Here is a 14,108-nt window from a genome sequence, read left to right as displayed (position 1 = left end):
CCAATACAGTAACCACTGCCTACGTGCAGCCCTAAGAACCTGAAACGTGGCTGGTCCACACTGAGATGTGCCGTATGTGTAAAACACACAACAGATTTCAAAAACATAACACTTCTTAAAATATAAAATAGCTGAACAATAATTTTTGTATTGATTACATGTTGAAATAATATTTTGGATAAACTGACTTAAATACATATACTATTAAAGTTCTTTTCACCCGTTTCTTTGTCTAGTTTTTTTGTAAGTACTAGAAAAGTCTGAATTGCACTTGTGCCTGACATCTGTGGCTCAAGTTTTGTTTCTTCTGGACAGGCCTGCTCCAGGTGACTTGGATAGGGTTGGGGGTAATTTCGTGGAGTGTTCAGAAAAAGGAAGGCAAATTCCAAACATGTGGTCAGGTGAGGCTCTCACAGAGCCCAGAGAGGGAGCAGGCATGGGGGCCTGGCCTGGGGCACAGAGGCCCCTGCAGGATCTGTGTCTGCGTTGCCCACTGGATCACCAGCGTCCTCCTCGTGTCTGATACAGCTGGTCTGAGGTGGGGTCTGCCAGGTGCAGCCGGGGGCTGGGATCCACCGCCCTGATCGCCTTCTTCAGCAGGTGCAGCTCCTAACTAGACCGGAGTTCTTCACCCAGAAAGCCCTTAACAGACGGCCTGGATTGAACCAACGGCTTTGAAAATCAGGCTGCACCTCAATGTACAAGATCAAAAGCCACGTGAAGAACTTTATTAAGAGACGGGCAGAACGCTGCAAACCCTTTGGCATCAAGCTCCGTGGCCAGCACCTAAGTCATGCCACCCTTCATCAGGTGACAAGACAGATGGCCACTCAGGCCGGGCATCTCCGAGGACCTCCGAGACCACCAGCACCTTCAGCCCCCAGCCACCTACAAGCCTCCCATCTTTTAGAGGGTGACATGAAGCCACTCTGTTGAGCACCTACTGTGCGCTGGGCATGGTTCTAAGCCCTGGAATTCAGCGTGGGCTGAGTGACGAAGGCAGGGGCTGCCCCCCAGCTCCTTGCTGCAAACGGGCACCAACTTGGATGTGCCCGACGCCATGGCGTCCTGTTACATCCGAGGACAGGACACGCTTCCCGTTTCATGGTAACGGTCACAGCATCTCTTTCCCCCAGTGCCCACCGGCTGCTCATAAAGTGGGGAAAGGTGGTAGTTCTCAAATTAGGCCCGTAGAACAGCGTGGGTTATGCGTCCTCCAAAAAAATGTTCTTAAATCTATGCCCGGCTATTGCCAATCTGTTCCAGAATTCAACAAATGCTTGTATCTGGCTTAACAAAGAATCATAACTTCAGTTATTTTAGGATCATTATGTCAATGCAAAAAGAACTATGTCCACCAGGAACTGTGGCCACTGAACGAGCTGGTGACCCTCTAACCTAGGAGATAAGGGCCACCAGAAAGTTAGGCACCTAGGAGCACCACGAGGATGTTTTCATTTTAAATAGATTTTAAATAGATTCAGATCCTTATATGAATAAAATATACATTTCTATGTAACATGCCAATATGATAATTTTTGGAAAACCAAGTTATACATAATGCATTTTTACGTTTCTACACTAACAAAGTGACTTGCAGCTGTGAAAGATGCTTTAAAAATAACCAAATCAGATTCCATTTTGAGGGGAGGGAGAGAGGGGGAATTAAACATGTCAAAAATATATTTGAAATCTCCAGAAAGGCCACATCTCTTGCCTTGGACCAGGTGGCCACAGAGAGCAGTGGGAGGGACAAGATGTTTCCAAGGAGCAGACGCCGTTCATGTCACCTCCCCTTGGTCTTTCTTTTTCCTTTTTTCTCCTTTTATTTTCCCCCTTGGTCTTTCTTATTAAAGCATTTGGTAAATTCCAGGCAGCTCAGTATGGGCTCTCTAAGGGAACCATCTCTGCTAGAATTTCATTTTAAGTAGAAGAAAGAAAATCCGACATGGCGTCTCTCTCCCCTAGGCTCTTGGGGGATCCCCCCAATTTTTTTTTAAAAAAAGGAGAGGAATACGTTCTTGGCTTCTTTTTGAACAAGACCCCTGTGTCCCACACCCAGGCCCCACCAAGAACAAAAGTGTTCCTTCATCCACTACGATCATGCATTTCTGATAACCCTGGGAGCCCCAATTTCAAACACAGCATCCTCTCTTCCCTCTGTCGTGCTTGTCAGAGAAGGGGGACCCGTTTTTGGTTTTAAAAATATGGCCACCACCTATACACCCATCTCTGCTTCTAAGAGAACTGGCAGGCACTTAACTGTAAGAAAAGTCCCCCTGACATGGAGGGATCATCATGAAAAAGTGTAAGAGGCAAACGAATTGAAGAATCACATATATGGCGACTGCATCCGTGTTTTTAAAACCATACATATGTGTGAGGTGTATATGTGTGAGTATACATACCTGCGTCTATATACACACACACATATCCTTATACTGACATTAAAATAGACAGGCCAGGTTCCTCTGGGGGATGAGGAAACTTGAGTGTGGAAGAGTCACATTTGCTGCACATACTTATGTATTGGTTTTTCTTTATAAGATACTATCCTTGTTGCCTGTTTAATCAATAAAATAAAATTTTAAGCCTTGCCGGCCTCAAATGGGGGCCGTGTTGGTTGTCACAGAGGGACGACCAAAGGAAATGACGTTTTTACAAAAAGGAACCGTAGGGCAGTGCCTTTGTGCTGGAAAAGCACAACGAAGGCTTGGTGAGCAGCCTGTTAAGGACAGGTGAGGCCCTGAGGAGCCCAGGGTCAGAGGAGACCACAAGCAGGCCATGAGTCGGCCAGTGGAATAACAGTATTTTAAAAACACAGAATGGGGTAGGGTCATGAGCTTCTGAGAGAAGCAGAAGATGGATTCCAGAGTCAACTGCCTGGATTCAAACCCTGGCCCCGTGTGGAGCTTCTCTAAGCTTCAGGCACCTCTTCTGCAAACTGGGAGTGATCACGGTACCTATTTCACAGATCAAGCAGCTTAATGTAATAAGCACCATTTAACTGTTACCAGCAGAGAAAGAGTGCAAGTCGCAAGCGCAAGATATATTCTTAGCTCTCAGCAAAGTAGGTTATGGTATAAAAATACCGTTCAATAGTAACTAAACTAGCCTCACCTTCATGTGCATCTCACAGCAGCCTCAACATGTGCGACTTCTTCTCTAAATACCCTACATTAGGCACCCAGACTCCAGCGCTGGGGGCCAGCCTAGGAGACAGAGGCCACCGGGTTCGCTCACCGCTTCCTCGCACGTGCAGGAGACCCCACTGTGGGCAGGACCTGCCCCACACCTTGGTGTCAGATGGTGCCAAGTGACAGGGGAAGACAGAAGTGGGGAGAGGTTGAGTGGGGCGGGAGGCGGGAAGAGGGCACGGGGACCTTGCTGAGCAGCCAGGGGGATGACCTGTGTGGCCATCGGAGGAGGAGGGAACAGCGCTGGCAAAGGCCCTGGGGCAGGAAGCACCCAGTGTGCCCGAGAGCGGAGAAAGCAAACACGGTGATTCCTCCCCCACCTGAGTCCTGTCTTTCCTGGCAACCAGGCTTCGGAGCTCAGGAGGCTCACAGTCGATTTGCTCTGAATTTCCTGAGTTTATCTATTAACTACTTAGCAGGCCGCTTGCTAGTTGAGAGGACGCCGAGAACGCCGATGGCTATCCTCCCGGCGAGGGGTCACAGCCCGGGACAGGACCTGCTGTCCCCCGACTGGGGCACGCTGGATGGAACCAAGGACATACCAAGGTCAGCTCGGGGCCTAGCTGAGCTTCGGGGGAAGCTGGGAGGGACAGGGGTGCCCTGGGCTGGAGGTGGGGGCCTTCCCGGCTGCCAGGGCAAGTTGCCCACCCACCCTGAGCTGCATTTCTATGCCTATAAAATGGGGGGGAGAGGGGAGGGGGGATTCCCCGGCAACTCGAATCAAATAAAATCAAATGTTGGAAGTGATGCGCCCCTTAGGGGTTGTTACAACCTTCCCCCAAGGGGAGGGGTCCACGAACGCCTGAATTATATCCAAAGCCGTGTGGGAGCTGCCTTCTCCCCGGGGAGAACCACTCATATTTTAAAGGGGATGACTCCCCAAAGTGGAAGCTTCGGGAGCCTGAACACAAAATGCAAGACTGCTTCCTACCCAACAAACAGCCCGACAAATCAGGTTGGCACCGAGCCCGGGTCGGAGGGAGTGGGCCCAGGGCGGCGGCAGAGAACACCCGGACCCCTGCTGGCAACCCCACCAGGGGGGACAAACCCTAGAGAAAGCCTCACACCTGCGCACCAGCAAACCCGCTGCAGGAGTGGAAGAGAGAAACTCTGGGAACACCGAGACTGCCATGAGGAAGGGAGCGTGACGTACTACAGATACTATGGTCACTACACACAAGCAGCAGCGAAAGGTCAGAATGTGTCCCCATGCACAGATGCCCAGAGGCCTAAGCTGAGTGAAGAAGCACGTTCCCAAATTTTTATGTAAAGTTTAAAGAAAAAACACCAAAGAATCCTATATATTAGTTGGCGATCCTTCTATCTGTGCGTAAATGAAGCAAAAAGAGTCTGGCAGGATAAATTCCAAATGCATGACAGTCGGTTTGGAGAATGGTTACTTAACATTTCTTTGTAATGCTTTATTTCTTACAATTTAAAATGAAGGACTTAAAGCCAAAATGACAAAAGAGGAACAGTTTCCAATTCCGGGTAGAAGAGACACAAGTGTTTGTTTTATTACTCCTGGAAGATTTTTTCTATTTAAAAAAATCTATCCAATATGGAAACATTTTAAGCCATGTTGCTGGCCGGTCGTGTTGGGCCGAGGGCTTCACCGCCCTGACCTGTGACTGTCCAGGGCTCAAGGTGACTCTTGACCCAGGACTTAGGCCTCCAGGCTGGTGTCAGGGAGCCCTGCCCTGGCCGGGCAAGGAAGGGCAGAGCCCCAGAAATGAGCTTCTCCTGGCCCTCGGACCCAATACCCGGGTCCCCAGGGAACGATCCCGCGCAGAGGCAGCAGTGGTGAGGGTGGGACAGGTGGAGAAGGGGACAGGGCAGGGAAGGGTGAGGCTGGTGACCGCGTCATGAGAGCAGCTGTGGGCCTGTGGCCCAGCCCTTCCCAGGCAGGGAGTTTAGTGTTGCCTGACTGGTGCCAGGGGCTGCAGCTTTAAATAAACTTGGACGCATCCACCTGGGCCGGGAAGCAACACCAACTGTGCCTCAGGCCGGCCAGGCACTGTCAACAACCACCGACATGGCCACTGCGGACCCCAGCCCCGGGCAGAGATGCTGGCCTCAGTGCCCGACCCTCCCTCCTGACCACCTGCCCCGCTGCAGCTCACCCTGCACTGGCCCAGCCTCCTCCCCCGCCCCAGGAAGCCCCAGCAGGGCTGTGCCAGGCCCCTGGGCATCCCACACTGGGCCTGGTGCCTGGGGGCCCCGCCAAGGGGTGCTGGGCTGGCCCAGGTGGCGGGGTGTCTTCCCCTCCTCTCCCAGGCCCCTGGGCCCCCTGGACAGCTAGGCTTCCTCACTCACTCCCACCCCAGGCCCCCAGCTCCCTTCCCGAGGAGCCTGGCCTCCACTGCAGGGTCCGCCACCCCTCCCAGCCTCCCCGAGGGCAGCACCAAGGACCTCCATCCCCCAGTGTGGGTGTGGACGGCAGCGATGAGAATAACCAGTCGCTGCTGCTGCAACCAGAGGCCCGAGGTCGGTCTGACCACCCTACAGGGCCGCTGGCCCAGGGAGATTCACATTAAAGTGAAGGAGAGGTCAGCAGAGCCAGCTTCAGGTTGAGGAGACGGGGTGAACGGGAAGAGGCATTTCTGCCAAAGGGCCCGGGGGTGCCTGGTGGGAGGGCCTGGGCACAAGCAGAGAAACGACAAGAAGGTCCCCTAGAATGGGGTAACCTTCCCCCCACTGCCGCCCTCTGCCTCGGACAACCACCTGCTCCCACCTGAGGACCACCAGCCCGTCGCCCTGTCCTCACAGGCCTGCTCCCAGACATGCCCCGGAAGCTTCCTCCGGGCCTCCGGGATGCACACAGTTTGTGTGCTGGATCCCTTCTCTGCTCTCCAGGTCCCCCTGCCTTGGGGACAGGCACTCAACCAGCCCCTACCTGAGGGAAGGGAATTTTGGGGTCCCCAGGGCCCAGCCTTGCCCGCACCCTGCCGCGGGTTTTCTCCACTCCACCCCACTCCCTCAGCACCCCCCAGGCCTAACTGGCATCGTCCCCCACGTGCAGGGAGGCTTGGGGAATTCACACCCCCCGCACTCCTCCCAGCTCGCGCCCACAATTATCAGTGATCAGCTTCCCTCGCCAACACAAGGTATCACCACAGACGTTTCTTAATAAAAGGAAAAAAAAGATCTGCCGCTGGATGAGTAAGAGGAAACCTCGCCAGCGCCCCTTCCACGGGGTGGGCTGGAGGAGGGAGGGGCTCTGGCCACGCCGGGCTGGAGCCAGGGCTTCAGGAGTTCTGGAGCCGGACGTGGAGATGCCAGGTGCAGCCACCCTGATGCACAGAGTGGAGACCCGCAGTCCAGAGAGGAGCCGCCGACCCGCTTCGGGGTAGACCCCGGAGGCAGAGGCAGGTCTAGGGCCCTACACGGCTCCTGCTGGCGAGCAAAGCCCAGGAGCCACCTGTTCCCCGGTGAGGCCCTACCTGAAACGAGCTTTCAAAGTCCCTCCCATCACCTCCCCGCAAACAACTCTCCAGAATCCAGCCCCATGACCCTGAAGCTCATCAGGCTCCCACCTCACCCCCTCATCTTCACCCCGGTGACCTGATCCAAGCTCCCTGACCTCAGCCCCCAGCACTCCAGACTCCTCTTTCCAGAAGGATCTGGGGGAAAATCCTCCAGAACCCCGATTCCCCTGGGCACCCACAGCAGAGGCTGTTCCCACGCGGCGCGGAGCGCAGCTGGCACCCCCCGCGCGGATGGAGCCACGCGGAGAAGCAGGCGCAGAGCAAGTCCCGCCGCCCCCGCGCCCAGCCGCTTGTTGGGGGTGGGGACAGCGCGGCTCGCGCCGGGGACGACCCTCTCGGCTAGGTCCGCCCCCTCCCCCGCGCTCCAGGCCCCGCGGCCGCCCCCGCGCGCCGCTCCTCTCCGACCTCCGGCCGCCAAATGCGTCACGTCTGCCGGGCGCTCCGGGGACACCTGCTGCCGCCCCCGCTGCACCGAGCCCCGCGCCTCGAGCCGGGGCCTCCGGCCGGGCGGTCGCGCTGGACAGGGCCCGGCAGGGCCGCGCGCGCCGAGGTCCGGCGGCTGGGCCCCAGGGGCCCGGGGGTCGGGGCCGCGCGGGACCGTGCGCTCCGGGCTCGGAGCCGGGAGGAGCCGGGGTCGCGCGGGGCCGCAGTGCACCCGGAGCCGGCGGCGCAGAGGATCTGGGTCTCCAGGGTCCCGGCCCTCGGAGCGCGGCGCCCTCCGGGGTCCCCGGCCCAGCCCGCACGCGCCGCGGCTCTTACTTGCCAATATCCTCGTAGAGCTGGTACTCGTCGGTGAAGCGGGTGCAAGTCACCGTGGTGGCCATGGCGGCGACGGACGGGCTTGGCGTGCGCTCTGCTGCGCTCGGGCGGCGGCGACTCCGGCTCCCGCTCGCGGGCACGGCGGCGACACGGGAGCGGGCGCGGGCGACACCTCGGCTCGCGGCGCCGAGCGGGGGCCGGGCTGGGCTGCGCCGGGCGGCGAGCGCACGCGAGATCTGCGCGCTCCGTGCCCGACAGGAGCGCGCCGCACACCTACGCGCGGGGAGCGCGGGCGACGCTGTCACTGCCGCCGCCGCGCCCGCCCCGCCCGCCGCCCCCTGCACGCTCCCCGCGCCCGCAATCGCGACCTACACTCGCACCCGCACACGCACCTGAGCCCTGCACCTACAGCAGCGCCCGCGCCCTGCACACGCTCTCGCACCCACTCCTGCTCCCAGAATTCGCACTCGCGCCCTGGCCCTGCACATGCTGCGCTGGCACCAGCACCCGCGGCCATGCGGCTGGGGCGAAGCACACAGGGAACCGCTGGCTGCTTCTCCGCTGCCTCCTGGCGACTCCCTGCACCACACACACACACACACACACACACACACACACACACACGAGACTGCACACAGTGAACCCAGCCCCCTCTCTCCCCTGAAGGCCAGCCTTGACCTGGACCTCAGGAGGGGCCTCAGGTGCACATGCGGGAGGGGGGGGCCCTCCCTCCACAGACTCATTCCTCACACCCCCAGGAAGAGATGCTACAGGACCCCTCCTGCCCGGGTCTCCACCACTCTAACACACCGCACAGTGCAGCCCCCTGGCAGAGCTGCCCAGGAGCCTCCCAGACCAGGCCTGCACCCTGGGGACACTGGGAGTGGGAGATGAAAGGGTGAAGGCTACCCCCTCCCCCATGGTCCTAGCCCCTCCCTCCCTCCCTCCCTCCTCCTAGCACTGGACACTGGGGTGTCTGGAACACAGGTCCCAGGAACAGATATTGCCAGTTCAGGCAGAGTGTCGAATCAGGGAAACAGTGGCTGCTCCGTCTGCATCTTGGGGTCCTGAGAGCTCTCAGCCCCCCTGCCCAGGTAGGGGCACACATTTTCCCTCTCCCAGGCCTGGTCCACCTGCCTGCTTCCAGCTCGGGCCTGGAAGAAGCGGGTCCATCTTGAAAGTGGCCCAGGAGAGGAGGAGGGGAGAGCGGGGGGGAGGGGCAGGCGAGGCTGGGCTGACCCCATGCCCCACAGAAGAGCCCCTCCCAGGGCCACACCTAGGCTGCCATCCAGAGCCGGGACTTCAGATCCAGCGAAGACAACCCACTGGGCTCAGCAGCCCCATGCTCCTCAGAGGGGAAAGGGCCAGGGTCCGTCCTGCGGAGGCCCTGGGGAAATGCAGTTTCCAGCAGCCAGCTCCGGATTTGGGCGGTTCAGCAAGCCCTGACAGGAACCACTTGCTGCACCGTGGGCTCCCCAGGCAGAGGGTCTGGGCCTGTCCTGCTCATCTCGCTCACCTTGGTGGCCAGCCCGGGCCTGGTCCCAGAAGCCACAATAAATATTTCCTGGATAAAAGATCTAATGCAGGGATTCCAAGGCAGGAGTGGGCAGTGGGGATGGACCCAGGGCCCCCCACCACCCGACCAGGATGCCTTTGGCACACGGCTGTCAGGCAGGTGAGCAGACCAGGTGGTGACCAGTCCCTGTACTGGGTGGTTCTGCAGACCCAGCCTGCACCCAAGAGACAGCTGGAGGCCAAGGAACACTTGGGGTAAAGGCCGGACCCGGACTGGGGGCAGAGGGGGCCCTGTGGAGGATGTGGCCTTGACCTCTGCAGGGCCGGGCAGAGGGGGAGACCACCTTCAGGGCTCAGTGCTGGAACCAGAGCACCCCAGGTGCCTCCTCGTGGGCAGGCGCCCACCTCTCCTGGGGCAGCCAGGGGAGCACTGGAGGCCCCTCACCCACCAACAGAGGCTTGCTCTTACGGTTGTGTTCTGCCCCACAGGAGCCTCTCCCCACACATGCTGGGCCATCTGCAGCGGAAGGAGAAGGAGACAGTCCCACACAGTAGAATACAATTGGCAAGCAAACAAAACAAAATTGCACCCCTCAGTAAACCAGGCTCTGTCCAGGCTACAAGCAGACCCTGTGCGCTGACAGCGTCACACGTGCTCCTTCCAGTGTGAGGCCACGCAATGATCAAGTGGCATTAAAATCACCATGACAGCAGACACTGATTTGCTTATATGCATTCTACATGTATTATCTCATTTAATTCTCAGTCCTAGAAGACATATACTATTATGATCCCCACATTAGTAGGGGGGACAGCAGAGAGACAGAGAGGTGAAACAACTTGCCCAATGTCACACAGCCAAGAAGTGGCTGGGACTCAAACCTTACTGCCCCATTAAGCCTCTTTTCTCTTTTATTTTCACACACACACATACAAACACAAATACACGCTCACACACATACACACTCACACAATACACACACATACACAACCCACACTCACATACACTCATATACCGTACACATAGGCACACAGACTCAAACATACACTCTCACATACACACACATATATACACTCAATGCACACTCACACACATGCACGGCGTCCTACAGGCCTGGGCAAGGACACAGCACTCTGGGTGTCTGTTTTGAGGTCCCTTCCCCCGGGTGGGGAGACTGCCCAGGATCAAGTTTACATGAGGTCAGGGTCACTAAAAGGGTGTGATCTGAGGCCGCCATTCTACTCCTGTTAGCTCCTGAGGTCAACAGGGCAGCCACTCCTCTGGGCTGGAACCTTAAAGGCATGACACCGAGTGACCCTGAGGAGAGCAGGGAGGGCAGGGTGATCAGGGCACCCCAGTGAGGAATGACTGAACTACCAAAGGGACCCAGAGGGTCCCTGCCTATACAGCCCAACCCCTCAACTCCACTCACAGGACAACCCACTCCCCACCTCCAGACCCAGAGGGTTCCTCCCCAGAAGAGTGGAAAAGCTGGAAGGGAGAAGGGCTACCAGCCATGATGCTTTCTGGAGTTCCAGACCCCAGAAGCCCTCTCATCTGGCTTTGGCCTCTCACCCCTCTTGCAGGAAGGGCCCTCTTCTACCCGCACCTCCACGTCATCTCCACCTCCCACCTTATCCTTTCTAGCTGGTTTTCGTCAGTGAGGAGGGCTCTCTCTCCCAGGTGGCAGCTGGGATGGATGTGGGGAATATCAGTTCTGGGAGGTTATTGTTAGGACGGTCACCATGGCAGCAAGCATCACATCTGCAGAGCCAAAAGTGCTGCACATGGGGCTCATTCTCGCAGGAAAGCCACGGCCTCCCCTATGCCCCTTGCCTCCAGGGGTTGCTGTCATGGGAGGGATGTCACTGCCACCACCTCTCCCAGTCCTAGCCATCTGCCTGGAAGAGCAGGCTGCCATACCCCAGAGCATCAATCTCCAATCACCTGGCCCTGACATGGCAGTCCATGCAGGGCACTATGGCAGGCATGTGGCGAGATGATGGTAGTAGTGGTGGGGATGGTGATGATGGTGATGGTGATGATGATGATGATAGTTGTGGGGATGGTGATAGTAGCAGTGATGGTGGCAATGGTGACAATGATGGTGGTGATGTTGGTGATGGTGACAATGATGGTGGTGATGTTGGTGATGGTGATGGAGGCAATACTAGTGATGATGAATGATGGTGGTGATGGTGGTGGTGGTGGTGGTAATGATGGTGATGGTGGTGATGGTGGTGGTAATGATAGTGATTGATGATGGTGATGATGGTGGTGGTGATGATGGTGGTGATGGTGGTAATTGTGGTGGTAATGATGGTGATGATGGTGATGGTAGCGATGGTGGTGATGGTGGTGGTGATTATGGCGATGGTGGTGGTGATGGTGGTAATGATGGTGGTGATGGTGGTAATGATAGTGATTGATGATGGTGGTGATGGTGGTGGTGGTGATGGTGGTGGTGATGGTGATGATAGTGATGGTAGTAATGGTGGTGATGGTGGTGGTGATTTGGCGATGGTGGTGGTGATGGTGGTGGTGATGGTGGTGGTGATGATGATGATGAAGGCCATAGCTACAAGTTACAATGTACCCATTACACTATGGAAACTCTTCTAAAGGTCCAACACCCACCACTTCATATAAACTTATAGCAACCTTGCAAGATAGGGACTATCATTAGCCTCCTTTTACAAATGAAGAAACCAAGGCACAGATCTGTAACTGGGCTCAGATCACACAGCTAATCTATGGCAAAAATCAGTACTAGCTTCCAATCGCCTGACTTTATAGTTGGTGCCTTTAATCACTACACTCTGCTCAAGGGTGACTACTGGCCTTGTGCATGAAGTGAGTGTGTGCCGACTGTGTCCAGCTCTGCCCAGGCACTGTGTCACACCAGGGAACAAGATGGGCAAGGTTGCCACCTTCACAGGGCTTACACCCAATACCAACAAGGAACAAACAAGAAAACATTGGGTAGTGATATTTGCTCTACACAGATTTAAAGCAAAGAAGGTGACAGGGTGACAACTTCAGAGTGGGTGTCCAGGAAAGTCCTCTCTGAGGAGGTGACATCATTTAAGCTGAGATCTGAATGGCAGAGAGACACTAGGATAGGGGGAAAGGGCATCTCAGGCAGAAAAAACAGCTGTGCAACGGCCCTGTGGCCAGAACCAGCTGGTGTGTTTAAGGAATGAAGAGGACGGAGGAGAGAGTGCCTGCAAAGGCACCACCACATCTGTCATTTGTCCATCTGCACTTTCTGCTTGGTACCTGAGTCCTCCAAGGGAGTCTGAGCCACCTGAATGACTAACAGACAGAGTAATAAAGCTAACCGTAGGACATGGGCAGCGTCCCCCGGCCTTTCCAAGGGCTCAGCCCACGGACATGAGGGCACAAACCCTCCAGGCCTCCTCCTTTCTCTCCAGACATCCAAGCACAAGGTAGACAGCACGGTCTGTCTGGGAGATTCACACTCAGGGTGCAGGGACCCCTGCTGAGCCGACGCTCCCTCCCACATGCTCACACAGGCGTCTCCATCAACCAGGGCTGCTCAGGCCAGCGGGGCAGGCAGCATGACACCACAGGGTCCCACATGGCCAGGAGGGGCCAGGGAGCCATGCCCAGCTCGTATTTCCCTCGCCATGGACACTAGGGACTTGTCATGTGGAAACTGCCTCCTGACATGAGTCAGGAGACCCTGCACTCAGGTCCCTCCTGTGCTCACCTGCTTGCCCTCCACCCACATGCTTGAAGGGTACGCTGAAGTGGCTGCGGGCCTGGGATCCCCAGCACCAATACAGAGGACCTGTGTACAACAGCTAGGGGCTGCCTGGAAACAGACGTTTGTTCCCTCCTCCCCAGGCACCCAGAGGTGGCACCCCTGGTGGTCACGGTCATGGCTGCTCGGCTCCATGTAGCCTTCAGGGACCCAGCTGCCTACAGCTCTGCTCCACCACTAGGGGCAGGCCCTCTTCCCGGGACCCCAACGTGGAGACCCAACCATCAAATCCGTGTTCCTAGTGGCCAGATAGCAAAAGGGAGGATGGACAGAGTGCCCTTGTCAGCTTTGGCCACATGACCCTCCCCATGATGACCCGTTGGCCAGAATCTATCACATGACTTCACTTAGCTGCAAAGGATGCTGGGGAAAAGGTCTTGACCCAGCTAAAATGTGGGGATCCGTCACTGAAGAAGAGGGGAGAAGGCATCTTGGAGGGGGCACAAGCGGTGGTCTCTGCCACCTTACCCGTGAGCATAGCCCACCAGTTCTCCAGGTGTCAGTCCTAAGGAGCCAATGTCTGCAGAGCCCACTGCTACAGAAAGAGCAAGGGCTTGAGTACACACCAGCTCGGGGATCTAATTCTGATCCCAGTTGGGAGTCTCTGCTTTGTGACAGGAGCTGATACCTAATAGCTGTTAGGATTTACTATTGTTAACAGACGCAAAGCACTATAAACGAAAATGTGCAGAAATTAGAGACAGCCACTTTGGAGAACTGCTTGATGGTTTCTTACAAAGCTAAACAAATACCTTCCCTATGACCCACTAATTCCACTCGTAGGTATTTACGCAAAAGAAAAAAAATGTATGTCAAAAGAAAAAAAAAGGAATTTGTACAGCAATGTTTATAGCAGCTCTATTCATAGTAGCTGAAACTGGAAGCAACGTAAATGTCCACACACGGGAGGGCAGGGTAAACAAATCAGTGTATGTAAATAAGAACAACTACTGATACACTTGACAACATGGGTGAATCTCTTGGAACTAAAGTTGAACAAAAGAAGCCAGACACAAAGAACACATACTGCAGGACACAATTTCTACAAAATTCTAGAACTAATCCATGGTTATAAAAATCAGAAAAGCAGCTGCACTGCTCAGGCAATGTGGGGATTGACTCCCAGCAGCCCGAGGGAAGTTCCTGGGGTGGTAGAACTGGTCTGTATTTCTTTGTGATTACACAAGTGTATATACATTGTCAAAAATGTAGCAAACTGAACACTTAAAATCAGTGCATTTTTATGTGAATGTAATTTATATGCGTGACATGTCATTATGTATGTAAATTACCCCTAAAATTTTTTTAGCTTTATAATAGTATTGATTGATTATTTTTATTGAAGTATAGTTGATTTACAA

General features: G+C 55.6%; 1 protein-coding gene across 2 annotated transcripts in view; it reads right to left on the bottom strand.

Moving 5' to 3' along the window:
- CAMK2B (calcium/calmodulin dependent protein kinase II beta) overlaps positions 1-7,589 on the bottom strand; it is a 95,235-nt gene extending 87,646 nt beyond the window's left edge. For both annotated transcript variants that reach the window (XM_082846069.1, XM_082846068.1), the window contains exon 1: positions 7,445-7,589. In XM_082846069.1, coding sequence (XP_082702195.1) covers positions 7,445-7,509 — 65 coding nt within the window. In that variant the 5' untranslated portion in view covers positions 7,510-7,589. The remainder of the gene's footprint in view (positions 1-7,444) is intronic.
- Positions 7,590-14,108: the final 6,519 nt, after the last annotated feature.

The sequence above is a fragment of the Leucopleurus acutus genome, assembly GCF_964270905.1.
Source record: "Leucopleurus acutus genome assembly, chromosome: 9".
Lineage (NCBI taxonomy): Eukaryota > Metazoa > Chordata > Mammalia > Artiodactyla > Delphinidae > Leucopleurus > Leucopleurus acutus.
Note: the sequence above shows the minus strand (reverse complement) of the source record. Positions and strands in the feature narration are given on the sequence as shown.